Here is an 18,054-nt window from a genome sequence, read left to right as displayed (position 1 = left end):
CATTTTGAAATAATCGGTTCAGTATCAAGAGAGTAAAAACATCCAAGCCCAATAATATAACCTGGGTCAATCAACTTATATTTCAACTCTTATTTTAAATGATTCAGGAATTAAACATGCAGTTTTTAAAGGAGAGGAGAAAAATTCCTTAAAAATCTTAATGGGTTCAAAACAAACCTGACTTTTAATAAATTAATTATTATGTAAAGAAAAAGGTTACAATGTGGTGGCAGTATCATCAAAACGAATTATAGTACTATTTTTTTTTTTTTAAATTAACAAGAGTGACACGATTGGTACTTCATATGGTTGATAACTTTACAGTGGTAAAGAGCAACAGAACTGAAATATATTTCAAAGATGGAACAAGATAACTAATAAGAAAACAAAACCTTAAAGTTTCTCATTATAATAAGCTGTAACCAATCATGAAAAATATAAATTATCATTTAACAAGTTTTTTTTTAAAAATGGGTATTATGTTCTAGCAGTTAATGGAACAGCTGCAATATGATTTCACATATGTAATTTAAAAAGAGTTACTCAATATTTTTTAACACAACTTACAACTAAATTTGCTTTGTAATATATAGTACCCTTAATACTTATTTTTATATAAAATTGCTAAAATAAATGACATAGCTTTTGGCCTTTAACAACCGTCAAATAAAAATAGCAATTTTCTGAAAAATCTGTTCCTTTTACATCACTCCAAATTAACGCTAAGAAAAAAAACCAGTATATATTAACAATTCTTTATTTAATAATAAATATAATATAATAAAAATAGGTTTAAGATTTTTTCTTGTCGGTTGGTTTCGTACTACCTCCCCCGATGATCTTCTTTCTTTGACTAACCATGTGAAGATATAACATTGGGAAAACTGTAAATACAAAAAAAATTGATATAACAAAATGTGAAAAATGTACATATATATTCAATAGTTAACTTATATGTTACACTTGATGAAAAAACTTTACTTTAACATTTATCGTAGTTGTAAGAAAGAATCGTTATAGTGAACATTAATAAACTAACGTAATTCTATAAGAAACATAGCATAATCCAAAACAACCCAAAATTTAAAAAAATATACCTCTTAGCAGTATAGATCATGACCACCACCACTAGCGATAAGACATCCATCTTATGGTGATTCCAGTCATCACATCATCCGCTCAGTTTCTAGCCCTGACGATTTTTACTGGAGGTTGTCTTACTGATCCTCAGACACTAATCGCCGGTCTCAGTGGCACGAGTGGTAGCGTCTTGGCCTTTCATCCGGAGGTGCCGGGTTTGAATCCTGGCATTTTCACACGCTACAAATCATCCATCTCATCCTCTGAAGCAAAACCTAATGGTGGTTCCAGAGGTTTAAAACAAGACGCTAATTAAATACACAAATACACAGACATCAGCTAGGCCTCTGACAAGATGTCGCTAATGCAAATCTCTTGATAAACGTTTCATCAGTGATTTTAGCTAGCTATTGCCTTTGTTGTAAGCTTTTTTGGACATCTTTACTGTTCTCTCCTACTTAGTAGCCCTCACAATTGCTTAACAAAATCTGGTGAAGTGTGATCTGCATGTCTCACTCTGACATCAAATAAGACTATTATTTATTAAACAAAACCAAACAATCTAGAATGCATGATAAAATTTTACAACTGAGTCTAAGTACCAAAACCTTAGCCTCACACCTAACGAAACTAGTTGAATGCAACAGTGGCAAATATTGATCTGTAATTGTCGTCCCAAGATCTACCAATTGTATGTATTGTCTATCTATTGTAAATAGATGGAAACAAGTTGGGAACTCTTTACTACAAATGTATCTCCATTCCAAGGTAATTCTTCGCAAACTTTAACTAACTGAACCTCCAATCTGATCTGCTTTTGAAAGCGAAGTCAGTGCCTTCACCCTTGCACATCCCATCTCCATCAGAGTTCCCAATATTGTATAGAAAACAGATTTATCTCTGGTCGGTCTGCTCTTGTAAGGTCAGTGCCTTCACCTTTCTACACATACCTCCACTACATGATACAATAATTGTTATCTGATCTTATCGGGGCTAGAATGCTAATTCACCTTCGGCAAATAAATGCCAAAACGGGTCTCTAGTTACTCGGCCGACTACTCTAAATTGAACATCATACCCTTTCAGCAATTCTCTGCAGTGCCAGAAGCCTGAGGAAGCCACCAGCCATTCTCTGCGAGTCTTCTAACTGACCTGCAGATCTAGAATTAACTCTCTTGAACCCCTAACAATTCTGGTACGTCTTATACTTTGGACAAGCATACAGGAGGTGGTCTACAGTATCATTGGCCCTACAATCCGGGCAAATGCCCTGCATCAACCAAATCAAATCTAGCTAATTTGATCATAAATGCATCATATACAGACAGGAACTGAGTACTATAACGATTGGAAGAAACCCATCTAACAGCTTGCAGACAAGTAACATCCTGCAAAATACTACGTATGTAATGATCACTAGACGATTCATTTTACCAGCTGCCAAGATTAAAAAACTCAACTAAACTTGTGGTATTTGACTAGAAAGTCAAATACCACAATCCAAAATCCCTTCTTGGCAAGTGCAAGTACTAAGGTCAGGATTTGTTTGTTAAAGGATGTTATTTCATTGTAGTTATAAAAAATCAAGCAATTTCAACAGGTATTATTTGAAAATATAAATGCAGTGGGAAGCCGATTTTCTTACGTCCAATAATCTGAAATGTTTACGTCCACACTAGGCAATTTAGAAAAATTAATATGCTATTTAAAAAAATGTAAAATACTGTTAAAATAAGGCTTTGCTGCAACAGGAAATTTTATCAATATTTGTTTTTAATGAGTTTTTTAACTGACTTTTAACAATTTGTATAGCATACAACATAAATAAATTTAGGCTGTATTAAACTGATTATAAAATTAGCGTTTGAATAGATTGATGGAAACACACTAATTGATCAAGCATGAACTACGATATGACTTGCATCCAATCCAAGGTTGTCATAAAAAACCTCATGAATATTTGTCTATTACTACGGACTAGTTGAAGAGACAAATAGAATGTGATTCTACACAAATTCTTTGTTTAAAATGATTACATCATCTTGGAGCACATAAAAGAAGAACATTAAAGCAAGTAAATATTACAGAATATTTTAAGAAGAAATTGTGTTCACAAATTATATTTTGATTATTGGCTGTAAAAAAGTTTTATTCTATTACACAAGCTATAATTTTTTTTTATTTTTTGTAATATTTTAGAAATTATAGTTTTTATAATACAAGTAAAATAACCCAATTTTTCTTCAGAGAACATTTTTGTAAAACAGTAAAGTTTTTTCTAATATTTTTTTTACATTACTTTTTATAAAACAGTAATGTAGTAGATCTAAATTTCTTTTGGATAATTTTTTTAAATTCTAATTCTTTTATTAGCAAATTTCCATTCTTAAAGATTTTTTGTAACTATCGGATCTGTTTTTTTTACATTGTACGAATGTTCTTAGTAGCTTTTTAATTTTACTACATTACTTTATTCATATACATATATTTGTTTATTAAATTGATACTTATGAAACATTAGAATTATAGTTCCAGTACAAGTGATAAATAAAACTTCTGATTCTCTAATTATCAGGATTCGTCCATGCAAACGTCAAACTAAATAAGTAACATTTCACAACAGAAAATGATGTGTATATTATGTTATTCCACAACATCTTATGAAAAAAGAAAAAAAAATGATCCTCTACAGGAGTAAAGTGAAAGAAGCGTCCTTAAAATAATCTACGTTCTTATAGATAAGTCTGGTAAGTAGGGCAATTGCAGAATTTTGTAATCTGAACAATTTTATTTGCATTCACAATTGCTGGTACAGTCTCGATGAAAAAAAAATTATTTTTCATCAAATATGGAAATCTTTTTCTTTATTTCCTGATTTAGACAATCCAGGTAAAATACGCAATATTGCCTACTTATTATTTTACCCTTCTTCAGAAAATTCAAAGAAGCTTATATTAGAAGCATAATTTCCTGCTGATGGAACAGTTTTTGCCTATTTTGAAGCAAGTTCCCCAACTGCAAACCACTGTTGTGACTGTTTCTTGGTTTCAGATTGGTAATGATATACGTGAATGTCATTGATTATTATGCAAAAACTCCTCTCGATTATATTGAAACAGCTCCAAACCATATTCATTTTGCAGACACGTTTTGCATATGTAAAATTATCATGGATAAAGCATGTAATCCCATCTGTTTGAGATGTTTATTATTTTAATTATCTAGTATGCTTTCAATTTTCTATCTTCATTACCACATCATGGATTCTCAGCAACTTTTGTGCTCATATGACTGTTCTGAAAATAATAAATTACTTGTAAATTGTTCTAAATCGGCTTGTAAATCAACGTAATATTTATCCGGCTTGGCTTTAGTTTTGCCTTTTAGAATGTAATGTTTGATCACCACATAAAATTCTGTTCAGTCCAATTTTCAGAAATCACAATGTATAATCGACTCAAACAATTGTAAAAACAGAATTATGAATGTATAGTCACAGTGGAGATGCGGAAACAGAGAACAACCTCAACAACGAGATACTCAAGTCATCTGTTGACCTCGTTCAAACTTATCAAACAAATACTCCTTGTAAAAGTACAATATATTTAAAATTTTATTATTATAAGAAATGATTACTTACGTGGTATATATGATGACATGATATATATAAGTAAATATCGGTAGTTAAAGGTAAAATTTAATGAGTTGGGAAGTTCATAAGTCCATAGCTTTGTGTCTCCAACAAACTGTTGAGCGGCATAAAAGCATAACAATTCACCACTAACTCCGATTGGATATAAGGCAAAGAAAAATGTGTACCTAAAATAGCAGAAAAAGTTTTTTTTAATTAATAAATCTTTAGATGATGTTTCTTCATTAAAATACAAAGAATATTAAATTAAAAAGGTTTTTTCTTTTTCTTTTAATAAATTTGAAATGACATTAATTATAATTTATTAGCAATTAATAAATCCCAATAATGAGAGTGCACCAGGAAACAGGAATATGGCTTAGATCATTGGCATTTTATCATTCACTGTTCAATCCCCAGGATGTTGTTACTTTTTGAAGCATTCCTGGTGCAGCAGAAACTTCTGGTTGTAAACATATACGGGCTTGACAAACACTTAGCTGTTCAGTTGAATGCTAGAAGTGATCGTTTACTACAACAGTTCACCAGAATTATTAGATTAGTTAGCTAGAATAAAACTAAGTTTAAAAATTGGACAAACATTCTATTTGAGATTTTAGTAAAACTGAACAAAATATCGACTAAATGTCTTCAAATGCTTACTGAGGATTATAACAACGTTGCTTATCTCATGCAGGTGTGTTAGAATGGCAATAATTGTAAAAGTCTAATTTTATACAGATATTGGCGTGTGTTTGTGGCTCAATCAGGATATTGAGAGACTGACAATTGAACATTTTTAATAAAATTACAATTTATCGTTTAAAGAACATAACTAAAACAAGGCAAAACAATAATAATAAATAACAATAGTAATAATAAGCAACAACAATAAATAACTCACAATAATAAACAAATAATAATCGTTGTAATCATAACCACAACAACAATAATAATAAGTATTTATACTCCTATCCTCTTTATCTGCAGGACCAAACCTCAGCTGAGCGTGAGGATGATCAACCGCCCTCATATACTCCCATGAAATTTCTAACCTTGGTCCAGTAACTCTTCACACTACATTTGTTAAGGTATGTCAGTGGGCAGTATTACAAAAGACGATTGTTAAACAGGCCTGTTATCTTTACTAAAAGAGTTTCTTTTAGCCCCTTTTTTGGATTCCTACCGTTATTTGTCTACTACTTTCTTCTTAACTGGTAGGAAACCGTGAGTTACTCAGGTCTGTTATACCAACCTTGTTAACAATATTTACACAGTTGTGTAGCTGGTTTTAGAATGTACTGTATTAATGTCAATGCAAAATCAGTAATAATAATAATAATAATAATAATAATGTAGCCAAATATTTCCAAAATTTATTAAATTGTGAGAAACCAAACAAACTTCTAATTTAAAGATTAATCATAATGCAGAGAACTCTATTCTTACACTTCTGGATTTGGATGAAATTCAAAACTTAAGAGTAATAAAGTTTCTGGGGAAAGTTCAATTATAGCAGAAATGTGGAAAAAGACAAACATAAATGCAAAAGAATCCCTAGTCAAAATGATTAGTGAAATATAGAATAACAAGAAATTTGCAAAGATTAAGTGAATGCACTCATTTACCTGCTTCATAAAAAATTATTCAAAGCAGATCCAACTAGCTACAGGGGATTTTCGCTTTTGGAAGTTACATACAAGATTCTATCTAAAGCACTTCATATTCGTTCCAAAACTCAATGTGATTCACAACTGGGTGAATATTGGGTGGATTTAGGAAAAATAGATCTTGCACAGAGCATATCTTTAATCTCAAAAATATAATGCAAAACTGTAAATATCAAAATAGAACATATGTTATAACTTTTATTGATTTTCAAAAAGCATACAATTTAGTAAATATTACATCACTTTTTTCAACATTAGCAGAATTAGGTTTAGATAAAACGGCAAACTTAATCAAAGTAACATTAACAAACACATACTCTAAAATAAAATTTCTAAGAGAATTATCAGATCCTTATCCCAACGAAATCTGCATAAGACAAGATGTATGTTCTCTACTACTTTTTAACTGTGCTCTTGAAAACGCAGTTAGAGAATGGAAGAAAAATTTAGACAAAAATCATGTTTAACTATTGCTGATAATATGGCATTATTAAAAATTACAAGAACAACTTGCTAAAATGGGACTAAAAGTTGCATTTGAGAAAATTTTAATTTGACTAATGATAAAAACTGCCCAAATTTCTTTAGCTTAAACAACAAAAAAAGTAGAGAAAGTGGATAATTTCAAATATCTCGGAGAACGGATCAGTTGGAATTCTTTAGATAAAAAAGTGTTGACAGTTGGATATAATAAAATTTGAATTAACTTCCCAGCTAACAAAAAACACATATGACAAACAGTCTTTATCATGGAACTCAAAATTTCAACACTATAAAATTGTAATAAAGCCGGAAACACTCTACATAAAATTTTAAAGATAATAATATAAAATGAAAATAAAAGGTTCCATAGAGTCAAAATGCAAGAACAGAACAGAACTTAACTTTCTGAAGAAAAAGTAAAGAGATATCAGAAATAATGAAATGGTACTGGGCAGATAGAAAAACTGAAATAATCAAAAATAAATGATCTAAGATGTTGTAAATAGATAAAAAATCTGTTGTGGACAACATGTGTCTTCCTTATATAATTATTTCCTTCCTATTAAATTATATTTACAATTTTTTTTAAAAATAAAAACTATGTAAAATTTTTTGTTAATAACTTCTGATATTTTTTTAATTTATTATTATTATTGAATTATTATTTATCATAAATTTTTTTTTACAATCAGAGGTTAATAATTATTAATAAATCAATATATTTAAATTAAAAAGAAAGGCTAAAAAAAAGATGATGAATTCAAATTGTTGTGTCTTCCTCTTGTAAGATCCAAATATTTCATTAATTAAAATTTTATTTGGCTATAACTCTGGAACCAATGAAAATAATTACCACTACGATATATCGTTGAAAAGCTCTCAATGAAGGCACTTACTGAAGTTAGGAAAAAATCCAAAATCAAATTTTTTTGGATTTTGGGCTTTTTTGGACCTTTCTGGTTCAGTCGATTGCAATCAAAAGGGAGGATGCACAACTAGATGTTACAACAGTCCTAAATCCAAAATTTCAGCAACCTATAGCATATTGTTTTTGAGTTATGCGAAATCCATACATATATATGTACAAATGTCACACCGAAACTAGTCAAAATGGATTCAAGGATGGTCAAAATGGATATTTTCATTGAAATCTGAAAACAAAAATTTTTTGTGATCATAATACTTCCTTTACTTCATACAAGGAAGTAAAACCATGCAAAGCATTACAACTTATTGTGTTATTATTAATAAAAGCAATCACATAACAACATTTTCCTACTGACCTATTATATCTGTCATTAACTGAACTAAAAACTGAACATACTTCTAGCCTGATGTAAATTAACCATGAAAAAAGTGTTCTCTCTTCAGAATTACCTCATTGTACCTCTGGAGCAGAAATTAAAGTGTAATATTTTGTTACTTACAACTGGAAAGCAAAGCGTTTCCGAACCCACGTGTAAACGTGAACTTTTTTCTTTTCACTTTTAATCATATTCTGAAATTCTTTCAATTAATTCATGAGTTACCGTGCACGATATGATTTTTTTAAAATTTACATTAATTTGAGTATAAAATTAAATATATATTAACGTACACTTACCGGCACCATACTAAAACATATGGAACCAAGTTAATTATATTCAACGCATAATAACCGTATCGAATAATCTCAGTGATGGACCAAGCGAATAGTAGCAAAGGCATTCCAAAAGATACTGGAGCAGTAGGTGTAGCTAGTAATACACCACAAACAACCATAACTCTGGAAAACACTTGAAATGTCGTCAGCATTAAATTAGATTTAACCAATCCGGCAGCTACGTTAAATATCTGAAAGAAAAAAGAGAAAAATTTAATAAATTATTTTATTCTAGCCACGATTATATAACAACAAAAGTACATTACGTAAGGTACGAGTAGATATCCAACTCCACACATAAAAATGAAAGGAACTGCTCTAGCATTTACATGGATGGAACAAGGGAAATTACGGTAAAATTTTGATCAGTGCGGATTACAAAAACGTAATAAATAATTTTAAATATAAATAATATATGAAAATACTAAACATAAAATAAATCACAATTCAGAAGGCGTTAATAATAACTAATTGAGCACATATATATCTATACGTTGAACGGTGATGCATTTTACAATTAATAATATTTACAAAATTAGCATAGTAAAACTCCTTTTCTAAAAGAAAACCTTTTAATTTTATTTTAAATAAATTGATACAAAGAATTTTTTTTAAACAATTTGATAATTTGGGAAAATCCTTTCTATTAAGTTGAAGTATTGAGTTGAGTTACATGTAAACAATTTTGTTGTCGATGGTTTCTTAGAGGTGGATGTTGCAATTTTTTTTTTTAAGAATAAGTGATTATTTTTTAGACACACATTGCTAATTAATAAAATATTTGTAATATCTTATTAAAAAATTTATCTACACAATTCATATTTATAGATGGTAAACAATATTTTTGCTTTTTTTTTTAATGAGCTTTAAGAGTTGATACTAAACAATTCATACAAGAATATATACATACAAGATTACGGTTTGATCTTGTAACCAACAAAAACTGATTTGTAATTATTAATGAGATTTCTATCGATGTCAATCTGACCAACACAATGCAACGGTTCAAGCTGTATTTAAAGATAGAGACGGTTAAAATCGATCCAGAAGAATATACAAAGAATAGTTCAAGATCTTGAGGCAAATCTATATAATTATATAGAGAGGAAGAGGGTTTTTGTTTGTTCGAGATAAATGAAAGAACTTCTCGAACAATTGCAACCAAATTTTTACCGGTGTTTCTTGGCATAACTAAGAAGGTTTTTACATATAATTCATTTTGAAAAAAAAAGGAATTTATACACAGATATATATATATATATATATATATATATATACAGTAGTGGAGATTTGCCAGTTGAAGCTCAAACTTTAATGAATTGAACTGATGAACTGCGAGTCTCTACCGCTGCGTGAGCTGGGTTTGAAGTGAATGATTCAAATCAATCGAATGAATAATAATACAAAGATAATAGAATTAAATTTACATTAAATAAATTTAAAGAATATAATGGATTTCCCATGGGGACTGCGTGTGACTGTAGAGCGGTGAGGTATGCCAGCACCTTGTGGAAGGTTAGACTAATCATCAACATCAACTGGTAACAAACAGCATGCCCCTGAGGCACTGTTTTGGAAGGTACGATGGGGTACCCTTAAAATATCTCTGCAAACAATGGTCCGATTATCAAAATTCATACGAGGTAGTTGTTAGTACGTTGGAGGCTAACTTTTATATGAATCAGATACACTCACAAAGTAACACAGATCATGGTCATTGAAATACATATATATATAAAGTATGTCTTTTTGTTATCGCATAATGCAAGAACCAACCAAGACTTCCTTGAAGGTTAAAATATTAAAAATATTCATTATTTCTTCACCCCCAAGGAGGGTGAAGTTGTGAATTAAAGGTATTCATTAAGAAAAAGATAGATTAATTCTTTTGCTTCGTTATTATATTTCAGCCACCACGACAAAGAAATAAGTTATGAATTTTTCATCGTTAAATGACTGTGTACTTTCGTTATCGTAGTTACTATTATTCTATCTTTTGTAATTTACTCTCTTTTTCAAGTTTCTATAAAGGCTAAATACGAAGATTATTATTTATCGGTATTATACAGACAACCGTGAGGATAATGTACAGTGCAGGGATCCAGGGGGAGGAGCCTTCTGGGTAAATGGGAATTGTGACCGAAGTAACTCTGCAGGTGTCCAGGGCACCAGTCCTCCTGGCAAATTGGGAAGTAAGCTGTGTGGCCATGGGGTAGGCTCGTTGGTCCTGGGAGGCCCCTCAGTTAGCTCTGGGACTGCCCTGAGTCCTGGGGGTTCGGGTTCTGGCTAGATAGACCGGCTAGTCATTCATAAACAATAAAAAAAATAATAATGACCAAGAATTAATAAATTGACCAAGAATTTAGAATGTGGCACTCCACATTCTAAATTTTATTTTGAGGGCCTACTATATTTTATTATTTACCGTTTGTGAATGGTAAGGTATAATGATTTAAACCAACTGTAAGCGGATAAAAAAAGATTAAATCTTTTTTTTATCAACATAGTTTAAAATATTTTTATTTTTAATGGAAGGAAGTGACTTTTATTTAAATTGTTTTTATATTGATATGAAGGCAAATTACCTGATAAATTATTTTTATTTTATTCTTCAACGAGTAAGGACTTTTATAATGAAAAAATTAATTTATTCAAAAGTTCCAATTTATTCAAGATAAAATTAATAATTTTTTAAATATAAATTACATTAATTCTCTTTTTTAATGTATCGTTTAAAAAGAATAGTTCATTTGTAGTCATTAACTCTGATGCAATTACTATACCATTTGTATCACACAGTAATTAGTAATAAGATTCCCAAACTATTATTATATATATATATATATATATTTTTTGTTTACCTTGAAGTAATAGACAGGATTTCATCGTGGCTGAGGACTTGAAGGGCTACTACACAGGAGGAAAACATTTTACATATAACAGTAAACAAAAATATATAAAAATATTCTATTCATCAAGTAAAATTATGAGATATGAAACCTACGGTGACTATATCTCCTCACTTCTTTGACTTATAATAATCAAAATTAAATGATTTGTATTCAGAAATCGTCACACAAAATAGTATAATCCAGTCTGAAGTTATCAAGCAAAACAAACAATTACTGAGAAAAAAAACTAGATTCATTATTCCTACCTCAAATAAAATTACTCAAACATGTAACAACCAAAGTGACATACTAATTAAATGGAATCATCAAATTAATATAAGGATAAGGATATGACTTATTTCCTGAAATGACAAAAGAATTTTTTTTATTGTGCCCAACCCTTTATGGAATTTTGAATAAAACCAAATCCATCAATCCATCTCTTAGCTACCTAAGAGGGATATTTTTAATTATATCAAACAACTTATCTACCCTTCGAGTAAAAGTTTAGGTATGCGACTCATAAAGACTGCATCTACCTGCCCCCTTCATTGACTATGACCAAAATTAAGTGAAAATGTCATCAAATTCCCATATACAAAATCATAATGCCAGATTTCATCCGAATCGGTCCATCCAGTCTGGAAGTAAAACAAAAATAGTCTAACATACATAAATACAACCTTCCAGAATTTTTGTTAGAGATTATGAAACATCAAATACACAAAATTTGATTCAATATTTTGTTATACACCTGTGCATTCATTATAACTACTGAAGATGGCTGGAATTAATTTAGTTAGTAGTTTGAAGCCCTCTTATTCATTTATCGAACGGGGTTAAAAATTTTCTTTATGTAATTGTTGCAACAAGATATTAATTGTGTAATTCGTTGTTGTAATTAAGTATAGTTTTGTTTCTTGAACATAGTTTTAGTTAGTAAATCTAATACGTAACAAATATTAAAGAAATAATTTGTTCATTAGTTTTTAAATATATAGTTTAATTTTGTTAAATTAATTTTTGCAATTGTACTACTATTATAACTATTAGAAAAACTAATAATATCTTTAGTTGTTAGTTGCATTAACCACTTAATAATGTAATAATAATTCTTTAGTATATCTGTCGACAGACTTAGGTCTGACGGATGATCATATAAGTTTTAAATTGTAAATAAATAAATAAATTAATTAATTTAGTTAGTAGTTTGAAGCCCTCTTATCCACTTATCGAACGGGGTTAAAAATCAGGCAAGAATAGGGATATATAATATAACAAAATATTGGTTCTAAATTTCAACTATTTGGCGAGTACCAAATTCAACGTATGTAGATTTTGATGAATGTATTCCAATGAAAATAGAATCTGAAATTAATTCTGGAATCGATTGGTTTTATAACAGTATAGAACATGATTGTAAAACAATACATCTGAAAATAGAATATGACATTTTTCATAAATGTGCGACTATTTTTGAAAAATTTTATGAACTTGATGTAGAGTCGTTTAAAAAAGAATTTCCCATCGATTTGTCAAAAGTTAATTTTCACAGGCATCCTTTTTTCAAAATAACTTTAGATCGGGAATAATTTATTCATTTTTAATTTTATTTTTTCTCAAGAGATATGAAGGAAATTCAACAAAAAACAAAATTCCCCATCGTAAATGTATCGGGGTGGATGTACATTAAAAAAGAAGTAAAAGTGGTTCTCTATTACCAAACACCATTAGATGTATCGTATACGGTCCATCTAATTGCGGTAAAACAAATGTAGTTTTTAATCTTTTAGTTGAAGAAAACTGTGTTCGTTTTCAAAACTTGTACGTTTTCTAAAAATCGTTTCATCAACCTGTCTATAGAACGTTGTCAAATTTAACGATGATGAATCTTGATACGGGCTATTATGAATATACCGAAAACGATCAAGTCCCTCAACCAGAGGCGATTGAACCCCGATCAATAATGATTTTTGACGATGTAATAAAAGAGAAACAAAATAATTTCGGTGTTTATTTTGCACGGGTCGCCACAATAAAATTGATTTATCTAGCACAAATATATGGGGGGCAGTGTTGAGCTCCTCGCTTCAAAAGAAGATCGAGGCCGTCCAAAACATCGCGTTGCGGACGATCTTTGGAGCTCCGTGGTTCGTCAGGAACGCCACTCTCCGATCTGATGCGAGATTTCAATCCGTGTCCGAGGTGGGGGTGGCGCAGGCGCGCAGACTGTTCGGGAGAGCGGCTGTGTCCGAACACAGTCATCTTCGGGACATCTGCAGAGAGGACCCAACTCCGACAGTTGTAAGGAAGCGGCCTCACGCCGTACTGGACGAACCACCGTGATGGTGCGGTGCGGTAGCCGAAAATCGACAAACCAGGCTTAGGGGCCTCCATATCGCATGAGCCATAAACGGAATAGTGCGTCAGACGCGTTTCCGGGGTCGCGAGTGAATAGTTTTTTCGCGAGTTATATAGTTTGAAAACTTCAAATACGGTAAGTCGCGCACAAAACAAAAACGCGGTCTAAAAAAAAAAAAAAAAGAAAAAACGCGTTTTTTTTTTTTTTTTTTTTCTTTTTCTCGCCTGTGTTTTGTTCTGTTTCTCTTGTTTCAGAAACGGGAGAAACGTGGATGTGGAACGACGCGTCGTGCCGTCTCATCCTGCCAGTCGAAAGGAAAGTAAAAATTAAAATTTTTTTTTTTTTTTCTCGTGTGTGTGTTCTGCTTCTTTTGTTGCAGATGCCAACAGCCACCACAAAAACAAATGGTTTCTTCACTGCGGCCACGCGGTCCCCCCAACCCCTTCTCAGACACACGCGTGTCTGAAGGTTAATAATTACGTGGAAAGAATAATTACTGTTTACTTCTTTCCAGAAAATCGCCGCCCCAAAACCGCGATCGCGAATAGGTATCACCATCTGTAAGTTAAACTTACAGTAAGATAAAATAACCCAGCAATTGCGACTCCTCCGGAAAAGGAGACGCATTGCTCCCTCCTTATAGCTAGTGTCCCGTTGTGGTGTATTCCTGCTAGCCTATTAAAGAGTTAGCACCGAAAGGACTTCAGTGGACGGTCTGAAGGGGAATTACGTCGGGAGGACAGGCTTTATAAGCCTAGCCTTCCGCGGTCGGCCCATGAAATGGGTTCGATAACGCTGGTTTAACAACGGATTGGAATGCAATTAAATCCGTCTTAAATTCACTAAAATAATAATAGACAAAACTTGAAAAATTAGATCCGAGATTAAAAAAATAACCCTTTTAAAAAACAAGCCCGATTAGAAAGATCCAGCAGCAAGGGACTCTGTCCAGGTTCTGCGATAAAGTAGGGAGTAATAGACTCCTGCCAACTTTGCATTCCATTCCATTCCACAAATATATACCAAAACAACTCGTACGTGACGATTGCAATTTTTTAATTTTATTCAATCAAGACAATTTAAATTTAAAACGCATTTACGATGACCATGTAAACGCCGACAAGTCTTTTGAAGATTTTAAATCGATGTGCGATCAAGTTTAAAATACAAACCGATATGATTTTCTAGCCGTCGACAAAGAAACGGGTAAAAATAAAGGTCGATATAGAAACAACATCGATAAATTCATCATTATTGAACGTAACGTATAACCTTAATAAAATATTGCTTTTAAGTTTCTTTTTTTTTTCTTTATAGAGCAAAAGAGAAACAAACGATTGAAATTGACAAGCTTAATAAAAACGTAAACGTGGAGCCTTTATGATGGGTTTGGCTGAAGAAGCATTATTTGGTAAACGCTTCAAACCGATAATAGATCCTATAAATGAAATTAAAGAAAAAGTAAATGGACCCAGACAACTTCCACCTAAATGGAGAAATTGATGTAGAAAGAGTAGCGCATGAATTGGGTGATAGATTGTCGGCTCATTTAGAAAGACACCAAGACAGATGTGAATTTTTTATTGGAACAAGGTTCAGAAGAAGAAGAAGAAGTAGCCTATTCTACATTATTATTCGAACAAACAACATTGCCAATATATTCTGAACAATCTCAAGATCAACCTAGAATATATACAAAATATACGCCTATATTAGAAGACAGTGACACTGAAATAATTAAACCGTACATGGAAAAGTTAAAAACCGGTCCAAAAACATTTCTACACAGCGTATACGGTGTAAAGTACGATAAAAATACAGATACTTGTACTTTGGGCGACATTAAAATTGAATTTAAAGACGATAAAATTAATTTGGGGGATTTCATTTATTCGGCCACACCAGGTCTTTTAGAGTTGTTAGTTTATAAAAATCCAGACTTGAAAAAAACCCACCGGGTTGGTCTAGCGGTGAACGCGTCTTTCCATGTGATTTGGAATTCGAGAGTTCCAGCGTTCAAGTCCTAGTAAATCCAGCTATTTTTACACGGATTTGAATACTACTAGATCGTGGATACCGGTGTTCTTTGGCGGTCGGGTTTCAATTAAACGCACATCTCAGGAACGGTCGAACTGAGAATGTACAAGACTACACTTCATTTACACTCGTACATATCATCCTCATTCATCCTCTGAAGTATTACCTAAACGGTAGTTACCGGAGCATTTTAAAAAAATTAGGGTTCAAATACAGAGATAGAAGAACGATTGCTAACATGTACAGGAACCAAACAGCAACAATAACAATTGAAGAACATAAGAAAGAAGCCGTAATAAGAAAGGGAGTCCGACAAGGATGTTCCCTATCTCCGTTACTTTTTAATCTTTACATGGAACTAGCGGTTAATGATGTTAAAGAACAATTTAGATTCGGAGTAACAGTACAAGGTGAAAAGATAAAGATGCTACGATTTGCTGATGATATAGTAATTCTAGCTTAGAGTAAAAAGGATTTAGAAGAAACAATGAACGGCATAGATGAAGTCCTACGCAAGAACTATCGCGTGAAAATAAACAAGAACAAAACAAAAGTAATGAAATGTAGTAGAAATAACAAAGATGGACCGCTGAATGTGAAAATAGGAGGAGAAAAGATTATGGAGGTAGAAGAATTTTGTTATTTGGGAAGTAAAATTACTAAAGATGGACGAAGCAGGAGCGATATAAAATGCCGAATAGCACAAGCTAAACGAGCCTTCAGTAAGAAATATAATTTGTTTACATCAAAAATTAATTTAAATGTCAGGAAAAGATTTTTGAAAGTGTATGTTTGGAGTGTCGCTTTATATGGAAGTGAAACTCGGACAATCGGAGTATCTGAGAAGAAAAGGTTAGAAGCTTTTGAAATGCGGTGCAATAGGAGAATGTTAAAAATCAGATGGGTGGATAAAGAGGCAAATGAAGAGGTATTGCGGCAAATAGATGAAGAAAGTAACATTTGGAAAAATATAGTTAAAAGAAGACACAGACTTATAGGCCACATACTAAGGCATACTGGAATAGTCGCTTTAATATTGGAAGGACAGGTAGAAGGGAAAAATTGTGTAGGCAGGCCACGTTTGGAGTATGTAAAACAAATTGTTGGGGATGTAGGATGTAGAGGGTATACTGAAATGAAACGACTAGCACTAGATAGGGAATCTTGGAGAGCTGCATCAAACCAGTCAAATGACTGAAGACAAAAAAAAAACTTTAATTATATTACATTGCAATATGATAACCATAATAATTAATAGCGTAACATTACATATTTGAATAAATGCGACAAAAAAAAAAAATACTATTTTTCTTTTGCTTTTTACCACTCTGAACGGGAAGTTTTCTAAATAAAATAAGTGAGAATCGATCGCTTTCTTGTGCTGCGAGTAGATGTCAAAAATGTAAAGTCGGATGGAAGCGTTTTTTCTGATCGGCCGACTTTACTTTTTTGACATCCACTCGCAGCACAGTCGATCAAAAATTAACCGATCGATTCTCATTTTTTTTTTCGGAAGCTGTTAGTTCGTGGAACTCAGCCGTAACGCAAATTTTCACAGTTAGATCTAATCTTCACGTTTTCCGTCGACCGTAAATACGGTAGAAATGTAGCTGCAGGGGGTCCACCGGAACCAGCAAAATTTTGAAAGCGGTCTATGAGAAAAATAAGTTTGGGAACCTCTGGTTTAGATGTTTGGAAATTCATCAGAATCCAACAGCGCCACAGACAAAATCTACGGTTTGGAATGTAAAAACATCATCGATTAAATAAAGCGCGTCGGAATTTGATTCGTGCAACGTTAAAAATATTAAAGTATATAAACAAACTGTTATCCATACGAGAATTAGAGGGTGATCGGATGTTGATGTACAAAATGTTTGTCGATTTTAAACAATTGTATTATACATTGACCGATTCGACATATACATTTTCAGATTATAAAAACAAATATCCCTTGTACGCGATTGATTGTTCGCGACAGGATGAATCGATAAAAATGGGCGTTATTCAAGTTCCCCGAACTTTTGGGTAGCACCTTGTATAATAAAAAATCGCTTTCGCATAACGCTAAACTCCGACATTACAAAACAGTAATTCTTCCGGAGGCGTTGTACGGCGGTAAGAGTTTGCTAAATTTTTCATATAATGACCTTTTAAAATAGAAAAAAAATTTTAAGAAACATATATGGATCCGATAACCAGGACGGAACTTATAAACTAAAAAGTGAAACAGAAATTGATTAAAGTATAGAAAGAAA

At 31.9% G+C, this 18,054-nt stretch overlaps 1 protein-coding gene across 2 annotated transcripts in view; it reads right to left on the bottom strand.

Moving 5' to 3' along the window:
• Nucleotides 1-741: 741 nt before the first annotated feature.
• The window catches only part of Hacd1 (3-hydroxyacyl-CoA dehydratase 1), a 68,501-nt gene continuing 51,188 nt past the window's right edge, over nt 742-18,054 (bottom strand). For both annotated transcript variants that reach the window (XM_075379592.1, XM_075379591.1), the window contains exons 3-5: nt 8,468-8,697; nt 4,721-4,899; nt 742-884 (exon numbers count right to left, since the gene is read on the bottom strand). In XM_075379592.1, coding sequence (XP_075235707.1) covers nt 793-884; nt 4,721-4,899; nt 8,468-8,697 — 501 coding nt within the window. In that variant the 3' untranslated portion in view covers nt 742-792. The remainder of the gene's footprint in view (nt 885-4,720; nt 4,900-8,467; nt 8,698-18,054) is intronic.

The sequence above is a fragment of the Lycorma delicatula genome, chromosome 12 (assembly GCF_047948215.1).
Source record: "Lycorma delicatula isolate Av1 chromosome 12, ASM4794821v1, whole genome shotgun sequence".
NCBI lineage: Eukaryota > Metazoa > Arthropoda > Insecta > Hemiptera > Fulgoridae > Lycorma > Lycorma delicatula.
Note: the sequence above shows the minus strand (reverse complement) of the source record. Positions and strands in the feature narration are given on the sequence as shown.